Raw genomic sequence first — 15,302 nt, 5'->3', positions numbered from 1 at the left:
CCGCTGTTCTATGAGTGCCTCAGAGATTTCCTCGGAGCTGTTCAGATGCCGCTTGGACGTGGTGCTGGGCACCCTGCTCCGGGTGTCCCTGCCGGAGCTGAGCTTGGAACAGCTTGACCCAGCAGTCCTGACAACCTCAGCCGTTCTGTGATTTTTGGAGCAATTCTGCTCCAAGGCAACAGCTGAAATACATGACAGCACTCGCTCAACTTACAGTAGTATTCTTTGGCAGCAAACGCCTTGTTTTAATCACGGAACTATTCTACAGCAAAGGAAGGCGTATCAGGTTCCAGCAGCCGGAGCCCTACCAGCCTTGCCGCCGCCGGAGGCCGGCACCGCCGAGCTGATACGGCCCGGCCGCGCTGCGCTCCCCCCGCCCCCCCGCGGCGCGGTGGGCGCGGCTCCAGGAAGCGAAAGCGAAAGCGAAGCACCGCGCGGGACCCGCAGGCCGCAGGTACCGCCTCGGAGCTGTACGCGGAGGAGCGAGGCCGCGTCCGAACGGCGGCGATTTGGAGCTTTCTTTCCTTCTGCGGGTGGTCCCCGCCGGCAGCCGGTCCGCCATGGCAGTGCCGCGCTGGGAGGTGGTGGTGCTGGCGCTGGCGAGCGTGGCGTGGTGTGCTGGTGATGCCCAGGGCGGTGGCGGCAGCGCGCAGTTTCCCTGGGACGAGGTGAGGCTGCCCAAGCACGTCGTCCCGCTGCACTACCGCCTTCTCATCCATCCCAACCTCACCACGCTCACCTTCACCGGCACCGTGGACATCGACGTCGCGGTCGCGCAGCCGACGAAGGCGGTCGTCCTACACGGCAAACGCCTGCGCGTCACCGGGGCTGCCATCGAGGCGGGGGCCGGGAGCACCTGCGCGGTGCGGGACGTGAGGCTGCTGCAGAACCCGCCCCGCGAGCAGCTGGCGCTGCTGGCCGCCGAGCCGCTGTGCGCCGGGCACAACTACACCCTCCGCATCCAGTACTCGGCGAACCTCTCCGACACCTTCCACGGCTTCTATAAAAGTACCTATAGAACCCAGGAAGGAGAACTCAGGTATTTGCTTTTTTTTTTTTTTTTTTTTTTTTTTTTTAAACACTAAATATGATTTCTTTGATTTTTTTCTTCTGGCTTTAGAATTTGTTATTGCCTGCTTTTAGGATTTTTTATTTATTTATTTATTTATTTATTTTTTCCCGGAAACCATTCTTGAGGTTCCTATTGCAATTGAGAAATAAAATCTAACCAAATTGTGCAGTGGGTAGAGACTGTCTTTTTTTCAGATAGCGATGGGGTTCATAGAGTTGTAGAATAATAGAAAGGTTTGGGTCGGAAGAGCTCTCAAAGCCCACCCAACCCCAGTCCGTGCTGTGGGCAGGGCTGCCCCCCAGCAGCTCAGCTGCCCAGGGCCCCATCCAACCTGGCCTTGAGTGCCTTCACGAATTGGGCACCACAGCTTCTCTGGGCAGCTGTGCCAGGGCCCCACCGCCCTCTGAGTAAGTAATTTACTGCTAATCTATTAAAGTTTTGACTGTGGCTTTAGCAGACCTTGATCCACAGACATATCCATTGATTCCCCTTGGGCATAGTGATATGAAAAGGCAGATAACTTGTTGGGCTCATACAAGTTTTCTTTTATTCTGCAGTCCTTTGAAGGTGGTTTTTAATAAACTTCATCTGCTCTCCTCAATTCCCCTCTACAGTTTCAGAAACAGCAATTCTTGAGTTAAAGTGCAAAATATCCTAATAGTACCTATAGTTATTTCCTTAATATGAAATTACTTGGTTTTTACACATCAGGTGGTAAACCCTGTGGATGTGAAGATGTGTGGACTACAGCTCCTTCTTTCTTTTTTTTACTTAGAGTACTTGCATCAACTCATTTTGAGCCAACATCTGCAAGAATGGCCTTCCCATGTTTCGATGAACCAGCCTTCAAAGCCAGGTTTTCAGTTAAGATTAGGAGGGAACCAAATCACCTTGCATTGTCCAATATGCCACTGGTAGGTAGATACATTTAACGTTGTGCAATTGCTTGGTGGCCATTAAAACACGAAAGTAAAATGAGAACATCCAAGCATTTTAATGCTTGGCCTAAACATTACCTCTTTTCTTTTATGACAATGTGCTATTGCTACTAGTTTTGGCACAAGGTTAAAAAGGAAGGCAGAAAATTATGCATCCAATGGGTTCCTGCTTCTTAGCAGTGGTTTGAGAATGTTCAACATGATGTGGCCTCTAAAACCTGTATTTTATTCACCAAATGCTTTCCATCTTTGTCATAGATTTTGAAGGTTAATAATGAAATACATCTGAATACAACATGACATGATTCCTGTGTATTACCTTAATTACCTGCTAAAAAAGAAAAAAAAAAAAAAAGAGATAGTTTGGCCTTCAGAAATATCTCAGTGAAAGTGCAGTACCCTGTAATGACTCTGAATGTTGCTTGCAGTTACAAATATGTCTGCATAAATAGGGTAAGTTACATTTTGCACATCTGATCTTAATTTCTGCGTGAGAGATTATTTGTAAGTTTTTCTGTACTACTGGTTCCTGGTTTGTGAGGAAGTAATATTACCTCCCCATACACTCAAAGTAGCTCTCTAAAAATGAAATATTTTGAAAATTGGTTTAAAAAAAGCTGTTCTTACATAGAGAAATGGATAGAATAGTGATTTTTTTTTTCCTCATTATTTGGTGAGTCTAAGTTATTTAGCTAGGCTTGTATGTAACCAAGAGGAAAAATGCATAACTCCAACAGGTGACCCATCTTGTTATCAAGTACATACCTGAAACAGCTGATCATTGTCTGAAGGAGTTTATTTATCTCATGTATAATAATTGATGTTTAGATTTAGACAGTTTGATTGATGTGCTGCTACACACTGAAGAAAATTGAAGCAGCAACCAATATTTTTATTTATCTAGTTTTAGCAATGTTGAAATAACTTGTGTTTCACTTCTTATGAGTGAAATTACTTGTACGTATGTGTTTTTTTTGTGTGGGGAGGATAGCCATGGGAATTGCTTTTTTCCAATATGTCTTTAAAGTGGTCTCAGTAAAACTGAAAAAAAACCACAGCAATTTATGGTCTGAGAATCCTCGTGTACTAGCAATGAATGATGTGCTGTGCTCTTTTTTTTTTTTTTTTTTTTTTTTTTTAGGTGAAGTCCGTGAATATAGCTTCACAGCTTGTTGAGGACCATTTTGATACCAGTGTCAAGATGAGCACTTACCTTGTGGCCTTTATCGTTTCGGATTTTAAGTCCATCAGCAAAGTAACCAACCATGGAGTTAAGGTAGCTCTTTCTCAGTCTCTAAGAGCTTTGTAAGAAGATCTGTATGGAAAAATACAGTTTACTTTTCAGTTAAATCATTGCATTTAAACATCCTGAAGTTTTACGTGAATTAAAAGACAGAATGAAATAAGGTTTGTAATTAAATGATTGGATGATTAGTTTGCAACTATTATTGTGTCAAAACCTTTTACTAATATGCTTGCTTTTTATACATCGTGTATAACATTGTCACGTGTAGGAGAGAAAGGAAATTAAATATTGTTTTCTTGGAAAATCAAGAGAAAAATAGATCTGTGTAGCTTGAACAACTCCAGCATGATAGGGGTGGAAATTGTAGAAATCTTTGTAGGAGTGTACTGGCTGCAGAAGTTAAGTTAGAATTTGTATTTCTAGTTTTTATCATATTTTTTTCTGGATTGTTAAAAACCACTGTTGCATAAGAACAGTGCTCTATGAGCACTCTGTGCTCTAGAGTCACTTTTTATGGTCATTCAAATAGCAGTGTTAAAGAACAAATGACATAAGGTTTTGATGGTGGTATGAAAATCCTGCTTGCTTGTGTGCTGTAGATTTCTGTATACACAGTACCAGAAAAGATCAACCAGGCTCATTATGCACTGGATGCAGCAGTAAAACTTCTAGACTTTTATGAGGACTACTTCAGCATTCCCTACCCCTTACCAAAACAAGGTAAGCATTAAATAATCTACTTGATCATAATAATATTTTTAAGAACAGAGGGAAAAATAGTCTAGAATTAGTAATTCATATAAGACTAGGCTGACTGGCTCACAAGTTTTTATGCTTTCTTCCTCACCTTGCTTAAGAGTAGTTCTAAAAGCTGCATTGTGAACTGAAAATGCTTGTATTCTGCATAGAACTTCTTTGAAGTATGTTTTTGCTATTGCATTTAAGGAACTCCTTAAAAGTATGTGTGATATGTGTGCCTGCTGGGGTGCTGCGGTGAAGTGGGATGAACAGGTAGCTGGGTTCTTGCTGGGTAAAATAATCCTCGCAGTATTTTAATGTTTAGTTTTGTCTTCTAGATTTAGCAGCTATTCCTGATTTTCAGTCTGGTGCTATGGAAAACTGGGGGTTGACCACATACCGGGAATCTGCGTTGCTGTATGATCCTGAAAAGTCCTCAGCATCCTCTAGGCTTTGGATTACTATGGTAGTAGCCCATGAGCTGGCTCACCAGGTGAGATTTAGGAGTAAGAATAAAGTATCACAGAGTGGTCAAGGTTGGAGAATTCTGTGTGGATGAGGGGATGTTGAAACTATAAACTGAAAATAGCTGCTCCGGTCTGAGAGTGTTCTTCTCTGAACAGTGAGGACTATTTCCAGTAAAGGAGTCTAGTCAGGCTGCACAGACATGGAAGGCTGTAGATGTGTGTAGTTTGGTAACTGCAGTTCACTGGGGCCTTTGTGCCATTGTCAACCACTGCAATTAACTGTGGGGCCTGAATATAGATACATAAAGGTTTGGAAAATATTTATATGTGGCTTTCCTACCAAACCTGTTTTATTTACAAGGTTTTAGGGAATGGAAGTGGAAACCAGTGCTTTAGAGTTTTACCATAAAAATAACAAATAGAAGAGCCCAAAGCTATATTACTGAAAAGGTGTTCCTTAAAAGTCAGTAAAATACTATAAATTCAGTTTCATGCAGGTCAGCAGCCATTTTTGTGACAAGCTGGATACTTAATTTCAAGCGTTTGGTGTTTTTGTTGTTTCAGTGGTTTGGCAACCTAGTTACCATGGAATGGTGGAATGATCTGTGGTTAAATGAAGGGTTTGCAAAATTTATGGAGCTCCTGTCGGTAAACGTTACCCATCCAGAACTGAGAGTTGTAAGTGATATTTCCTGCATTTTTATCTTAGATCTACCTTCTAAGACCGCTAATTTGTATGGTGAAGACCAAGCAGTTTTGTGCTGTGAAACACTTCTTAATTTCTCTTTGAAGGAATCGTCTGATCTTAACTCTAAAGGGTGGGAATGTTGATTGAATCGCATGTAGTTATTTTCAGAAACTGATGATGGAAGTTAATGATTGCAATGAAAGTGCACTCTCTTTTCTTAAGATTATTTATATTTTCAAAAGTGTAAAAAAGTTATTTCATCTTTCTCTTAGCCACATACAGTCAGACTTAAATCCTAGTGAAGACTCTGAAATCCTCCCACCAGGTCCAATATAAATAATTCTGGAATTTTGCATAGCCCCACCGTAGTGAGATGCACTGGGAAGATCTGTGCAGGAATTTGCTATAAAATTATAGTGGAATGATGATGAAGTTGCATTTTTTTTGTTTGTTTTGTTGTTCTTCTTGTGTGTTTGTTTTGTTTTTTTTTCCTTTGTTTAATGGCTATTGACCATTCTTCATGTCATCAAAAAGATGTTGGAGTGCGCATGTGCTTTTGTGGAGTTATTTTCAGCTCTCACTAACTGGTCTGTTTAAGTTTATTTAGAGTGGTAGAAGAAATTTGCATCTCTTACGTTAATGTCAGTGTTTTTTTCCCTAATGCTCTGCAATAAAAAGGAAGTTGTATGTTGCTTTCTTTGTGTGATGTAAGGATGATGTGCCATGAACTGTAATGTGAACTAACACATTACAGTAGTGGAACTCAGTAGTCACTGAGCAAAATGTAGTAGCAATAATCATTTCTGCCTCCCATTAGGAAGATTATTTCTTAAGAAGATGCTTTGATGCCATGGAAGTGGATGCGTTGAATTCATCCCATCCTGTGTCTACTCCCGTGGAGGATCCAGCTCAAATTTTAGAAATGTTTGATGAAGTTTCGTACGAGAAGGTAAAATAAGCAACTTACTGCTTCTGTTTTCAATTATACTGAAGGTACACTACAGCTGTAAGTACTGATCCCAGTCCTTTGTACCAGACATCCCTGAGCCAAGGCGTTAGTACACATTTTTATGAACTTGCCTAATTCCTTGTCCAAAGCACGTGAATGTGGTTCAAATGGTGGTTTTCCTTTTCTGTCTAAAAAGAGAAGGTTTTACTCCCTCTTCTCAGTTCTGTATCAATTTAAACCATCAAACTGTTATTTCAGATGCTTAAGTCAAGCAGCATTTTTTACTGTAGCATTATGTGGTGCCCGTTCTATATAGTAAATAAAAAAATAATAACACAGTTTACTCAAGCCAATATATTTTTAAGAATTACGACTTAAATACACATAAAGCTAGGTTGTTTTTTAATCAGAGACAAACAAAGCCATAGTGCTATTTGGGTGAGTAGCATGCTGAAAAATTACCAAAACAAGCATTTTGCTGTCACTGATTGTGACACTGGTTCTGTCACTTTGTCACTCTTTTTTTCAGGGATCATGTATATTAAATATGTTGAGGGACTTCCTGACTGCAGATGTGTTTAAGGCTGGACTTGTGCAGTACCTACGGAAATACAGTTATCAGAATACTAAGAATGAAGATTTGTGGGACAGTTTGACAAATGCAAGTATTTCTTTTATTCTCTCTTTTTTTTTTTTTTTCCAAATTTCATAGCTTTTCACTAGTAATTTATTTCTCTTGTACACTAAAGAAAACTGCAAATACTACTTAAAGCTATAACTCTTTTGCAGATTTGTCCCGCAGTAGGTATTGAGAAAAGTGAACTACAGGGTGATGGCTTTTGCAGAAGAAATCAACAGTCATCTTCAAATGCAGTAAGCATCTAGTGTTTTACTCAGTAGTATTTGGAAGTTTGACGTTTAACACAGTACTCTCTTGTTACTGTCCTGTGCTGTAGGATTGGTACCTGTACAGACATAAATCCTACAGTTCTGTGCCCAGTGCTGACTGGAAAACTGCGCTACTAGTCGGTAATTATGTAAAAGTGTCCAAAGGAAGATCAGCCAGAGATGTATTGATATCCCACGTTCCATCCTAAACTTTTCTATGCAGAGCTTACAAATTTGCAGCAGCTTTCATTTAGTGCTTACCTAAGCAGGTCTATTTCATTGTCAGTGTACTCCATCTGTCTTCCTCCTCTTCTTGCATGTCTTCTTTTTCTCTCACTAACAAACAGCACTGGACCAAAGATACTATAGATGTGAAGGCAATGATGGACACTTGGACACTGCAAAAAGGTTTTCCTTTGGTAACTGTCACTGTGAGTGGAAAGAACGTTCACCTGCAGCAGGAGCACTACAGGAAAGGAGTAGATTCTCTTTCACCTACAGAAAATGGGTAAAGAAAATGGGTAAATCTCGGGGCACAGATTACAGTACTCACCTGTGGCAAACACAGCTACACAGTAAGAGCTTTTACTGTTGTTTCTTAAGGAATGCTGCCTGAGCTAACTAGATGAGCATCTTTGTACAGCTCAATACCAGCAGCACTGCTGCAGTAGGTGCAGTTGCTGAGACTCTGAGTACCTGGTTGGAGTAACAGCTGCTGCAGAGCTGAAGGGGCTGGGCACCTTGGTGAGCTGAGTAAACCTGCACTGCGAACGTGCTAGTGGAACTAGGCTTGGAAGTTCTTACTGTTGCAGCTTCACTGTTAATCTCCCAAGCAAACAGAATTAAAACTAGCTAGGCGCATGTGGGTCTGTACTGAAATGAACAGATGTGACTGCAGCTCATGGCTGTCATCTGGCAGGTAGGAGACACTACTCAGCTGTTAGGCTGAGCTAAGCTGGAGAAGGTTTTGCAAAGCTTTTTCATTAAACAAAGCACTTCTGTTTTGCAATAGGTACTTGTGGCACATTCCCCTAACCTACATTACCAGCAAATCTCACACTGTTCAAAGATTTTTGATGAGAACCAAAACAGGTAATTTTCTTGACTAATTTGATTAACTCATTTGAAGTTCAAAAGCTTTTTAACTCTCCTGTTTTCTTCGTTTGTTTTGGTTTGTTGTTGTTTGTTTTTTTTTTCAGAATTGACAACAAAATAAACCTTTTTTTTGTCATCTCAATAACATCACTATAATAGTCTCTTACTGTTTTCAACCATGTTGGAATTCTGTTAAATCTCTGAAATGAAACAAGTTGTGGGTCTAACCCAGGCTGTATTTGAATAATTAACAAAAACTATGTTTGCAGATGTCATTATCCTTCCAGAAGAAGTTGAATGGGTTAAATTCAATGTGGACATGAATGGTTATTACATTGTGCACTATGAAAATGACGGATGGGATCGTCTGATCAACCTTTTAAGAGAGAATCATACAATGATTAGCAGCAATGACAGAGCAAGTCTTATTAACAATATATTCCAGCTTGTGAGGTAAGATGTTCTGTCCAAGACAAAAAAAACGGATAAACTCTACGTTTGTAAGAGTGTCATTAAAGAGGTAATGTTGATAATATATATATATTCCTTACATCTTTTTAATAGTGTGAGAGCATGTTCTCTACTTGCTTATAGCTATGTGAGCCCAGGATTGTGGTGGTTCTATCTAAACATATTTAATACAGACCAGAGGACATAGTAATTCTCATGCTCCAAACAGTTCCTCGTGTGTTTGCAATAGCATGTAGCTTACTGTTTGAGTCTTGTTTTTGAGAAGTCAGGTTTGCAACTGAATTCTCTGTGAAATGCAGTATTTGCTGTGTTAATTGTAACTTCAGAGTTCAGTTTTCACAGGGAAGCAGCACACATACATGTGTACCATCCCTAACAATGACCTGTTTATTGTAGTAGTGAGGACTGTCAGACAAAATTATGAGACTTACAACTCCATGAAACGGAGCCCTCGAGCACTCTGCAAGCTGAGGGCTTTTTTTTTTTTTTTTTAAGACACTGTAACTCTACTATGATGTCACACCAAGTCTCCTTAGGTTGCCTTTAACTATTACCCTCTTAAACACTGAAGACATTGAGAATGCAAACATGGCACACATTTGAGGTGAGGTGAAAAAAATGTATTCAGTCATGGATCTGGCAGAGACTGCAGTAGTAGAAAGTATTTTGTCAATTGCTAACATTGTGCCAAGGTCTGCAATCAAAATGGAACATATCTGTTTTTATAAAACCTGTGTTTTCTTTGAATGTCTCGCTCATAGTCCTACCAATCTCTGCTATAATTTTAGCTTCTGAGGAAAGTAGGTGTCAATATTCAAAACCTGGATTAAAGTGTTCTTTGAAGACACAAGGTGCTGTCAGCACATCTTCACACAACCTTTTAAATCTCTCAGTGAAGTTTTTGCAAGTGAGCTAGTGCTGGGAGAGCATTTATATGGAAATCCTGATGTTCACTAGGACTGTCAAATCTTTGTATCTCCTGCACCACAGGTAGCTGTCCTTTTTCTCTCAAGTCTAAGAAAGGAAAGCATGGAAATTAAATTACAATTTTCCTGGTCCAGCTGATGAGCAAGAAGGCAATTAAGTAGGGCACAGATCTCTTATTCTCTAACTCAAATGCAGTTTTTTAAGACCAGAAGAGAATCAGAAGTTACATTGTCAGCATGAAATTTCACAGGGGAGAAAATGAATAGATTTTAAAGGGGGGCAAAAACATGTCATTTTCAATGCAGATGTGGTAGTGCAATTATACCAGTGTAAGGCGATGGACTAGAAGAGTGATTCTGCTTTTAAGTTTGTCTTAAGAGCTTAATTGTAAATTGATTATCTTCTCCTTTCTACTCCTTAGAGTAAAAAGACTGTCAATTTCTAAAGCTTTTGATTTAACTTTATACATGAAACGGGAAACACAGATCATGCCCGTACTCCAAGGTATGAATGAGCTGGTTCCTATATACAAGCTCATGGAGCGGAGAGATATGGATGACACAGAAAAACAGCTGAAGGTAATATTTTAAGAGTCTGCGACTTCATAACTCTGCTTGTACATTGCAAAATGTGCTTTGTATAAATATTTATTATTGCCTTATTTTAGGACTATATAGTCAATCTATTTAAGGACCTAATTGACAAGCAGCTTTGGAGTGATGAAGGTTCAGTGTCTGAGAGAATGCTTCGGCAGTCCCTGCTGATGTTTGCATGTGTGCGCAGGTACCAGCCCTGTGTGGACAAAGCAGAAGAGTATTTTTCAAAATGGCAGAAATCCAATGGAACCTTAAGGTCTGTTTTGTCAAGAGTATTCCCTTTTCTAGGGGCTGTCTTTTTTGATATTCTGTTTAATTATAGCAGCGTTAATTTATGAGTTCAACTGCAATCTTTTCTGCAGTCCGAAACTGAGTCTAGTTTCATTTTTCAAGGTTCCACTTCTTTGACACTTTGTTGAGTATTATATACCCAAACCATCACAGACGTCATGTGGTACTTCACAACTTTTCTTGGTAGAAGTGTTCTGGAAAGTGAAAATTATGTGTGAATGTATTCCCTCTTTTACGTATGTAAGAACAGGTAGCTTCTGTTCATGAACTTGGCCTAATTTATATTTCTCATCATGACATAAAAATTCTCTAAAACACCCTCAAAAACATCTCTGAGAGATTGTTCTGGGCAGGCCAAAAATGACCACGTTGGTATCTGACTAAATACAAAACAGCTATAAAAAGAATATTCAAAATAAGGAAGAAAAACAAAATAAGAGGAATGAGTCCAGCAATTAAGGAAGTCATTTCCAGGGCAGGAACAGCACCATGATAGAGGCTGTGATATACTTAGCTGTTTCTCAGCAACAGGCATTGCTTTCTAATACCCATGAAGGACCAGTATTTCTTAACAAACTGTCTTTATGCCAGCTGAAGCATGACATGGCTATATTCCTACATACATTCCTAGATGTGACACGGAGTGTAACTTGATCTTCAATTTGCTGTAGGCTGCCAGCAGATGTGAAGACAGCAGTATATATTGTTGGAGCACAAACATCTGAAGGTTGGGATTTCCTCCTTAGTAAATACCAGCACCACTCTTTCAGTGTAGACAAAGATAAAATTGCATCAGCTCTCAGCCTCACCAGGAATAAGGACAAACTTCAGTGGTGAGTAGTGTGTTACACAAGAAAAGTGCGTTAGAGGGAAGATACACCACTTCTGAAACAGGAACTAGAGTTGCTCCATCTTGTTTCACAGCTGTTAATTTCAGAATTTCTGATATGTTTTATGGAGTTAATACAGTAAGAGGCTGCAGCACTTCCTTTCATGGTTTTAGTGCCAGTAGTCAATCTGCAGTAGCGAATTGGGTCAAAATGTAAAGCTCTTCTGATACTTTTCCTTTCTTGACAGACACTTCTTTACCTTCGTAATTACTTTGATTGTAGCTAGATACGCTGTGTGTTTCTTACAAAAACCTGCTTTTGAGAGCTGAGCACTACTGAAGTTTTCAGGTGTTCAAGCACAAAAGCTTGATGCAGATCTATCAAGTAGCTGTACTTGTGAAAGTAATATTAATGGAGGGTATACACCATAAAAAGTTCAAAGTCACCATAAAGAAATGATGTGTCAGGACTTTTAGGAATTTGAACTTTTTACAATAGTAGAAAATACTGAGGGGAGTAATCATTTGTCATTGTTATCTACTGGTCTAAACAACTTCAGTTTCTGTTACTAATTCTTAGGCTAATGGAGGAAGGTCTGCGTGGTGACATCATAAAAACTCAGGATTTTCCATACATTATTGTGTCTGTTGCCAGAAATCCATCTGGCTATCATCTCGCTTGGACCTTCTTAAGGGAGAACTGGGAGAAACTTATCGAAAAGTAAGGAACAAAAGTTGTTTCACTCCTGTCTGCATCCAATCATACATTAAACACTATTTCCTACAAAATAATAACACACTTTCTGAGTGTAGGTTATTCTTTTTGCTAGATTTGAACTCGGTTCATCATCCATAGCAGGCATTGTCACTGGAGTGACAAATCAGTACTCAACAAGGCCACAGCTTGCACAGGTAAGCCATTCACTGGAATAAACGTTTGATTAAATTTTAACATCTTAAAAGCATGACTAGTTATGAATTGTCAAAGTAATATCCGGTGTTTTCCTTGGAAAAGATTACAGCAATGGAGCTGGATTGCTTAAGGCAGAGCATTAAGCTGGTGGCCAGGAGAAGAATGGGTTTTGTTTAGGCAGAGGAATTGGATGTAGAGTATAAATGTGTATGCTCAAGAGCTCTGAATCCCTCTGAAAAGTACTGGAAGAAAAAAAAAAAGGTTTTTCACTGAGCACAGTGATGGGCAAATATGTCATAAATGATAATCATTTTGTTCATGTATTCCACCACCTTTGTCATTGTCAAGAAAAAGAAAATCAAGACTGGTCAGCGTGCAGATTCGTAGTCCTACAAGGACTTCAAAATTGAACCGCTGGTACTTTCTTTTCAGAAGCTGTCTCTGCTGCTGATGCCAGTTTAAGATTTCCTGATTTAGAGCAAAATACAGGTGGAAATAATATGACCAGAATAAATCCAAAAAGAAAGAACACAAGGAGAAGTACATTGTTTTCTACTTGGTTCTCAGCCCTCTTAGATCCAAATGAGCTCTGTGAATGTGCCTGTAGTGTATTGGCCACTGCCACAGACTGCAGGGATGTTTCTGTGCATTGCCCAGAGGTGTGGCTGCATCTCCCTTGAGGATATGCAGGGCTTAGATTTTTTATTTTTTTTTTTTTCCTGGTAGAAAATTGGAAGGAGGCATGGACCTCACCATGTAGAACAATCTTTCAATATTTTATCATCCACACTTAACGTTCTCTGTGGTGAAAGTCTGTGCTGATATATAGCTGTCCTTGGTGCAGGTGCCACAGCTTCAATGACCACAAAGGTTTGTTGAATAAGCAAAGGACAGATTCCTCCCACGTAGCATTTCATTCCTTGCAAGTGGATTTTTTTTTTTGAATAATTAATTTTAAATGTAATCTTCATCAGCTTATGGGATAGAGTTCTGAAACTTCCAAGATAACTTTTTGTGTCAGATGGTTATCACGTCAAATACTACAGATTTCTTGCTATGAAAGTAGGAGATGCTGCTGCCTCTTCATTCATCTGCTATTCTTTCACTTTTTTTTTTTTTTTTTTTTAAACTAACAGGTAAAAGAATTCTTCAGTTCTCTGGAGGAAAAAAGTGCACAGCTTCGTTGTATCCAGCAAGCCATTGAAACCATTGAGGACAACATAGAATGGATGGATAGATATTCTGAGGAAATAAAAATGTGGCTGCAAAAGAACCAGCCATAAATTAGGATAGCTTGTTTGTATTTGTTAGAAATAATTGAAAAGCACTGAAAATACAGGGCTGGAGAGAAAGCTAAGCCTGAGGCATTAGTTCTTCTGGAGGGAGCTCTCAGCCTTCTGCTGCTGACTGAAAATATTTTTGTATTTTTAAGTCACGTCAAGGAAAGCAGCATGCATATTTTGTGTGTGTGAATGTGTGTGAATCTGAGTTTAAGATGATTAAACAGTTTGTTTTACTGGAAATTTTGCTTTTAATGATTCCTTGTACAATTAATTGAAGTGCAGCTACGGCTATAAATACTCATTGATGGTTAAAAGGACAGATAATAATTTGTAATGACCTTTATTTATTAGCTTTAAGATGATGATAAAGATTTTAAGGTAATTGCTAAGGTAGTTGATAAATAGTATGAAGGAGACATACTTAAGAAACATGAGTTGAAATATTGGAGGCGTTTTTATTTTTATTATATATATTTTTAATACATAGTAGTGAATGACCTTCTCTGCTTACTTACAAAAACCCTTCAATTCAAATACTAACAGTAAAAAAAACCCAACTAATTGCCATAGGTGTCTAACATCACTTGATTTCTTGCTCCTGCCAAGCATGCCTATAAGCCCACAGCTTTTTATTTTCTCTGCTGTTCTGACCTGTCTGTATTTCAATACTGGCTGACACAGACAGAAACCTCTTAACAAAGACTGAAACATACGGATAAATGTACAAGCTGGAACTAATCGTAAGCTTTCAGGTGTGCTTTGTTCACTTTCCAGTCTACTAGGAATAAAACCTGCTCCAAAAGTGGAAACCTACAATTAGAGTTCAGAAAGTCTTTAGAAAGGCCAGAAGTTTGTCCTTATCCTGTATAAAATACTGTTTCCTTTTGCTTGCTCTATCCATTCATATATAAGGAATCTTGTATGTCATCCCTCACTGAGGAAAACAACTCAGAACAGGATGTGCACCATGTGTACCAAAGTTAGGGAATTTTTTCAGCTCAACACTTGAAATGGACTTAGAAGTTTTACTTTCTGACGAACAACTGAGGTTCAGTTCTTAGCTTCTAAAGAAAGTGGAACTTCACTAAGCTACTGCAGTACTTTACAGGTGTACTGCTGCTGATGTAGCAGCTAGGTATAGAGCTCCACCAATATGTAGCTTACTTTGGGCTGGGATGCCTGGATGACTTGCAGCAATTTCTAACAACTATAAGAAGCTGAGACCCAGTATTTCAGGTATGGTTGACAGCTGCATCCTTTAAAAAGTTTTCAGAGCAAACGGAAAAGTTGATTATAGAAATAATAATAAAAAAAAAATATACAGTTCCGGTTAAAGTACTTCATTTCCATGTATGGGGTGGTTTGTTTTGGGTGTTTTTTTTGTTTTATTTTTGCTATTCTAAGAAGGAATTACTATTGCCGTTTTCTGTTTTATCTGCTTTATTTTCAGCTCCAAGAACCTTTAGTTTCTCAACTCTGGGGAAAGTTATTAAGCAGCACTGCTTGCCCACCCTGTAACACCCGCCTGCCCCCCTTCTTTTTTAATTAACTCAAAAAAAAAAAAAAAAAGAAACCTCAGGGAAGCATCACTTTGCAGGCATATATTTCTAGATACATCACAGTTCTCTCTATGGGAGGGAGAATCACCAACAAGTACGCTGATAGTTTTTATTCATAGAGGTGTATGAGGTGATACACTGATAAACATTTTAGACACTCAGATGTGTGTGTCAGGAATAAAGCTTGCCCATGTGCTAGAAGCACTCAGTACTGAAATTCTTATGTCAAGAATCAGTCATGAATTGCAACAGCTACAGACATGCAGAGCAGAGTCCACATATTTTGTTAAAATAAGGGTTTCTTCAGTCTCTTGAGAATGACCATTCATCATCTGTATATATTATGTCCCAA

General features: G+C 39.2%; 1 protein-coding gene across 1 annotated transcript; it reads left to right on the top strand.

Moving 5' to 3' along the window:
• Positions 1-246: 246 nt before the first annotated feature.
• On the top strand, positions 247-13,631 carry ERAP1 (endoplasmic reticulum aminopeptidase 1). Its single transcript, XM_085214462.1, has 18 exons — positions 247-1,039; positions 1,848-1,986; positions 3,152-3,286; positions 3,856-3,976; positions 4,333-4,487; positions 5,026-5,139; positions 5,967-6,098; positions 6,628-6,759; positions 6,888-6,971; positions 7,334-7,494; positions 7,999-8,078; positions 8,351-8,534; positions 9,901-10,057; positions 10,147-10,331; positions 11,038-11,199; positions 11,776-11,916; positions 12,026-12,107; positions 13,245-13,631. Exons 1-18 carry the CDS (start codon positions 561-563, stop codon positions 13,389-13,391), a joined length of 2,790 nt encoding a protein of 929 aa, XP_085070588.1. The 5' UTR covers positions 247-560; the 3' UTR covers positions 13,392-13,631.
• Positions 13,632-15,302: the final 1,671 nt, after the last annotated feature.

The sequence above is a fragment of the Meleagris gallopavo genome, chromosome Z (genome assembly GCF_905368555.1).
Source record: "Meleagris gallopavo chromosome Z, MGAL_WU_HG_1.1, whole genome shotgun sequence".
NCBI lineage: Eukaryota > Metazoa > Chordata > Aves > Galliformes > Phasianidae > Meleagris > Meleagris gallopavo.
The sequence above is the reverse complement of the archived record's forward strand: the minus strand, read 5'-3'. Positions and strand labels throughout refer to the sequence as shown.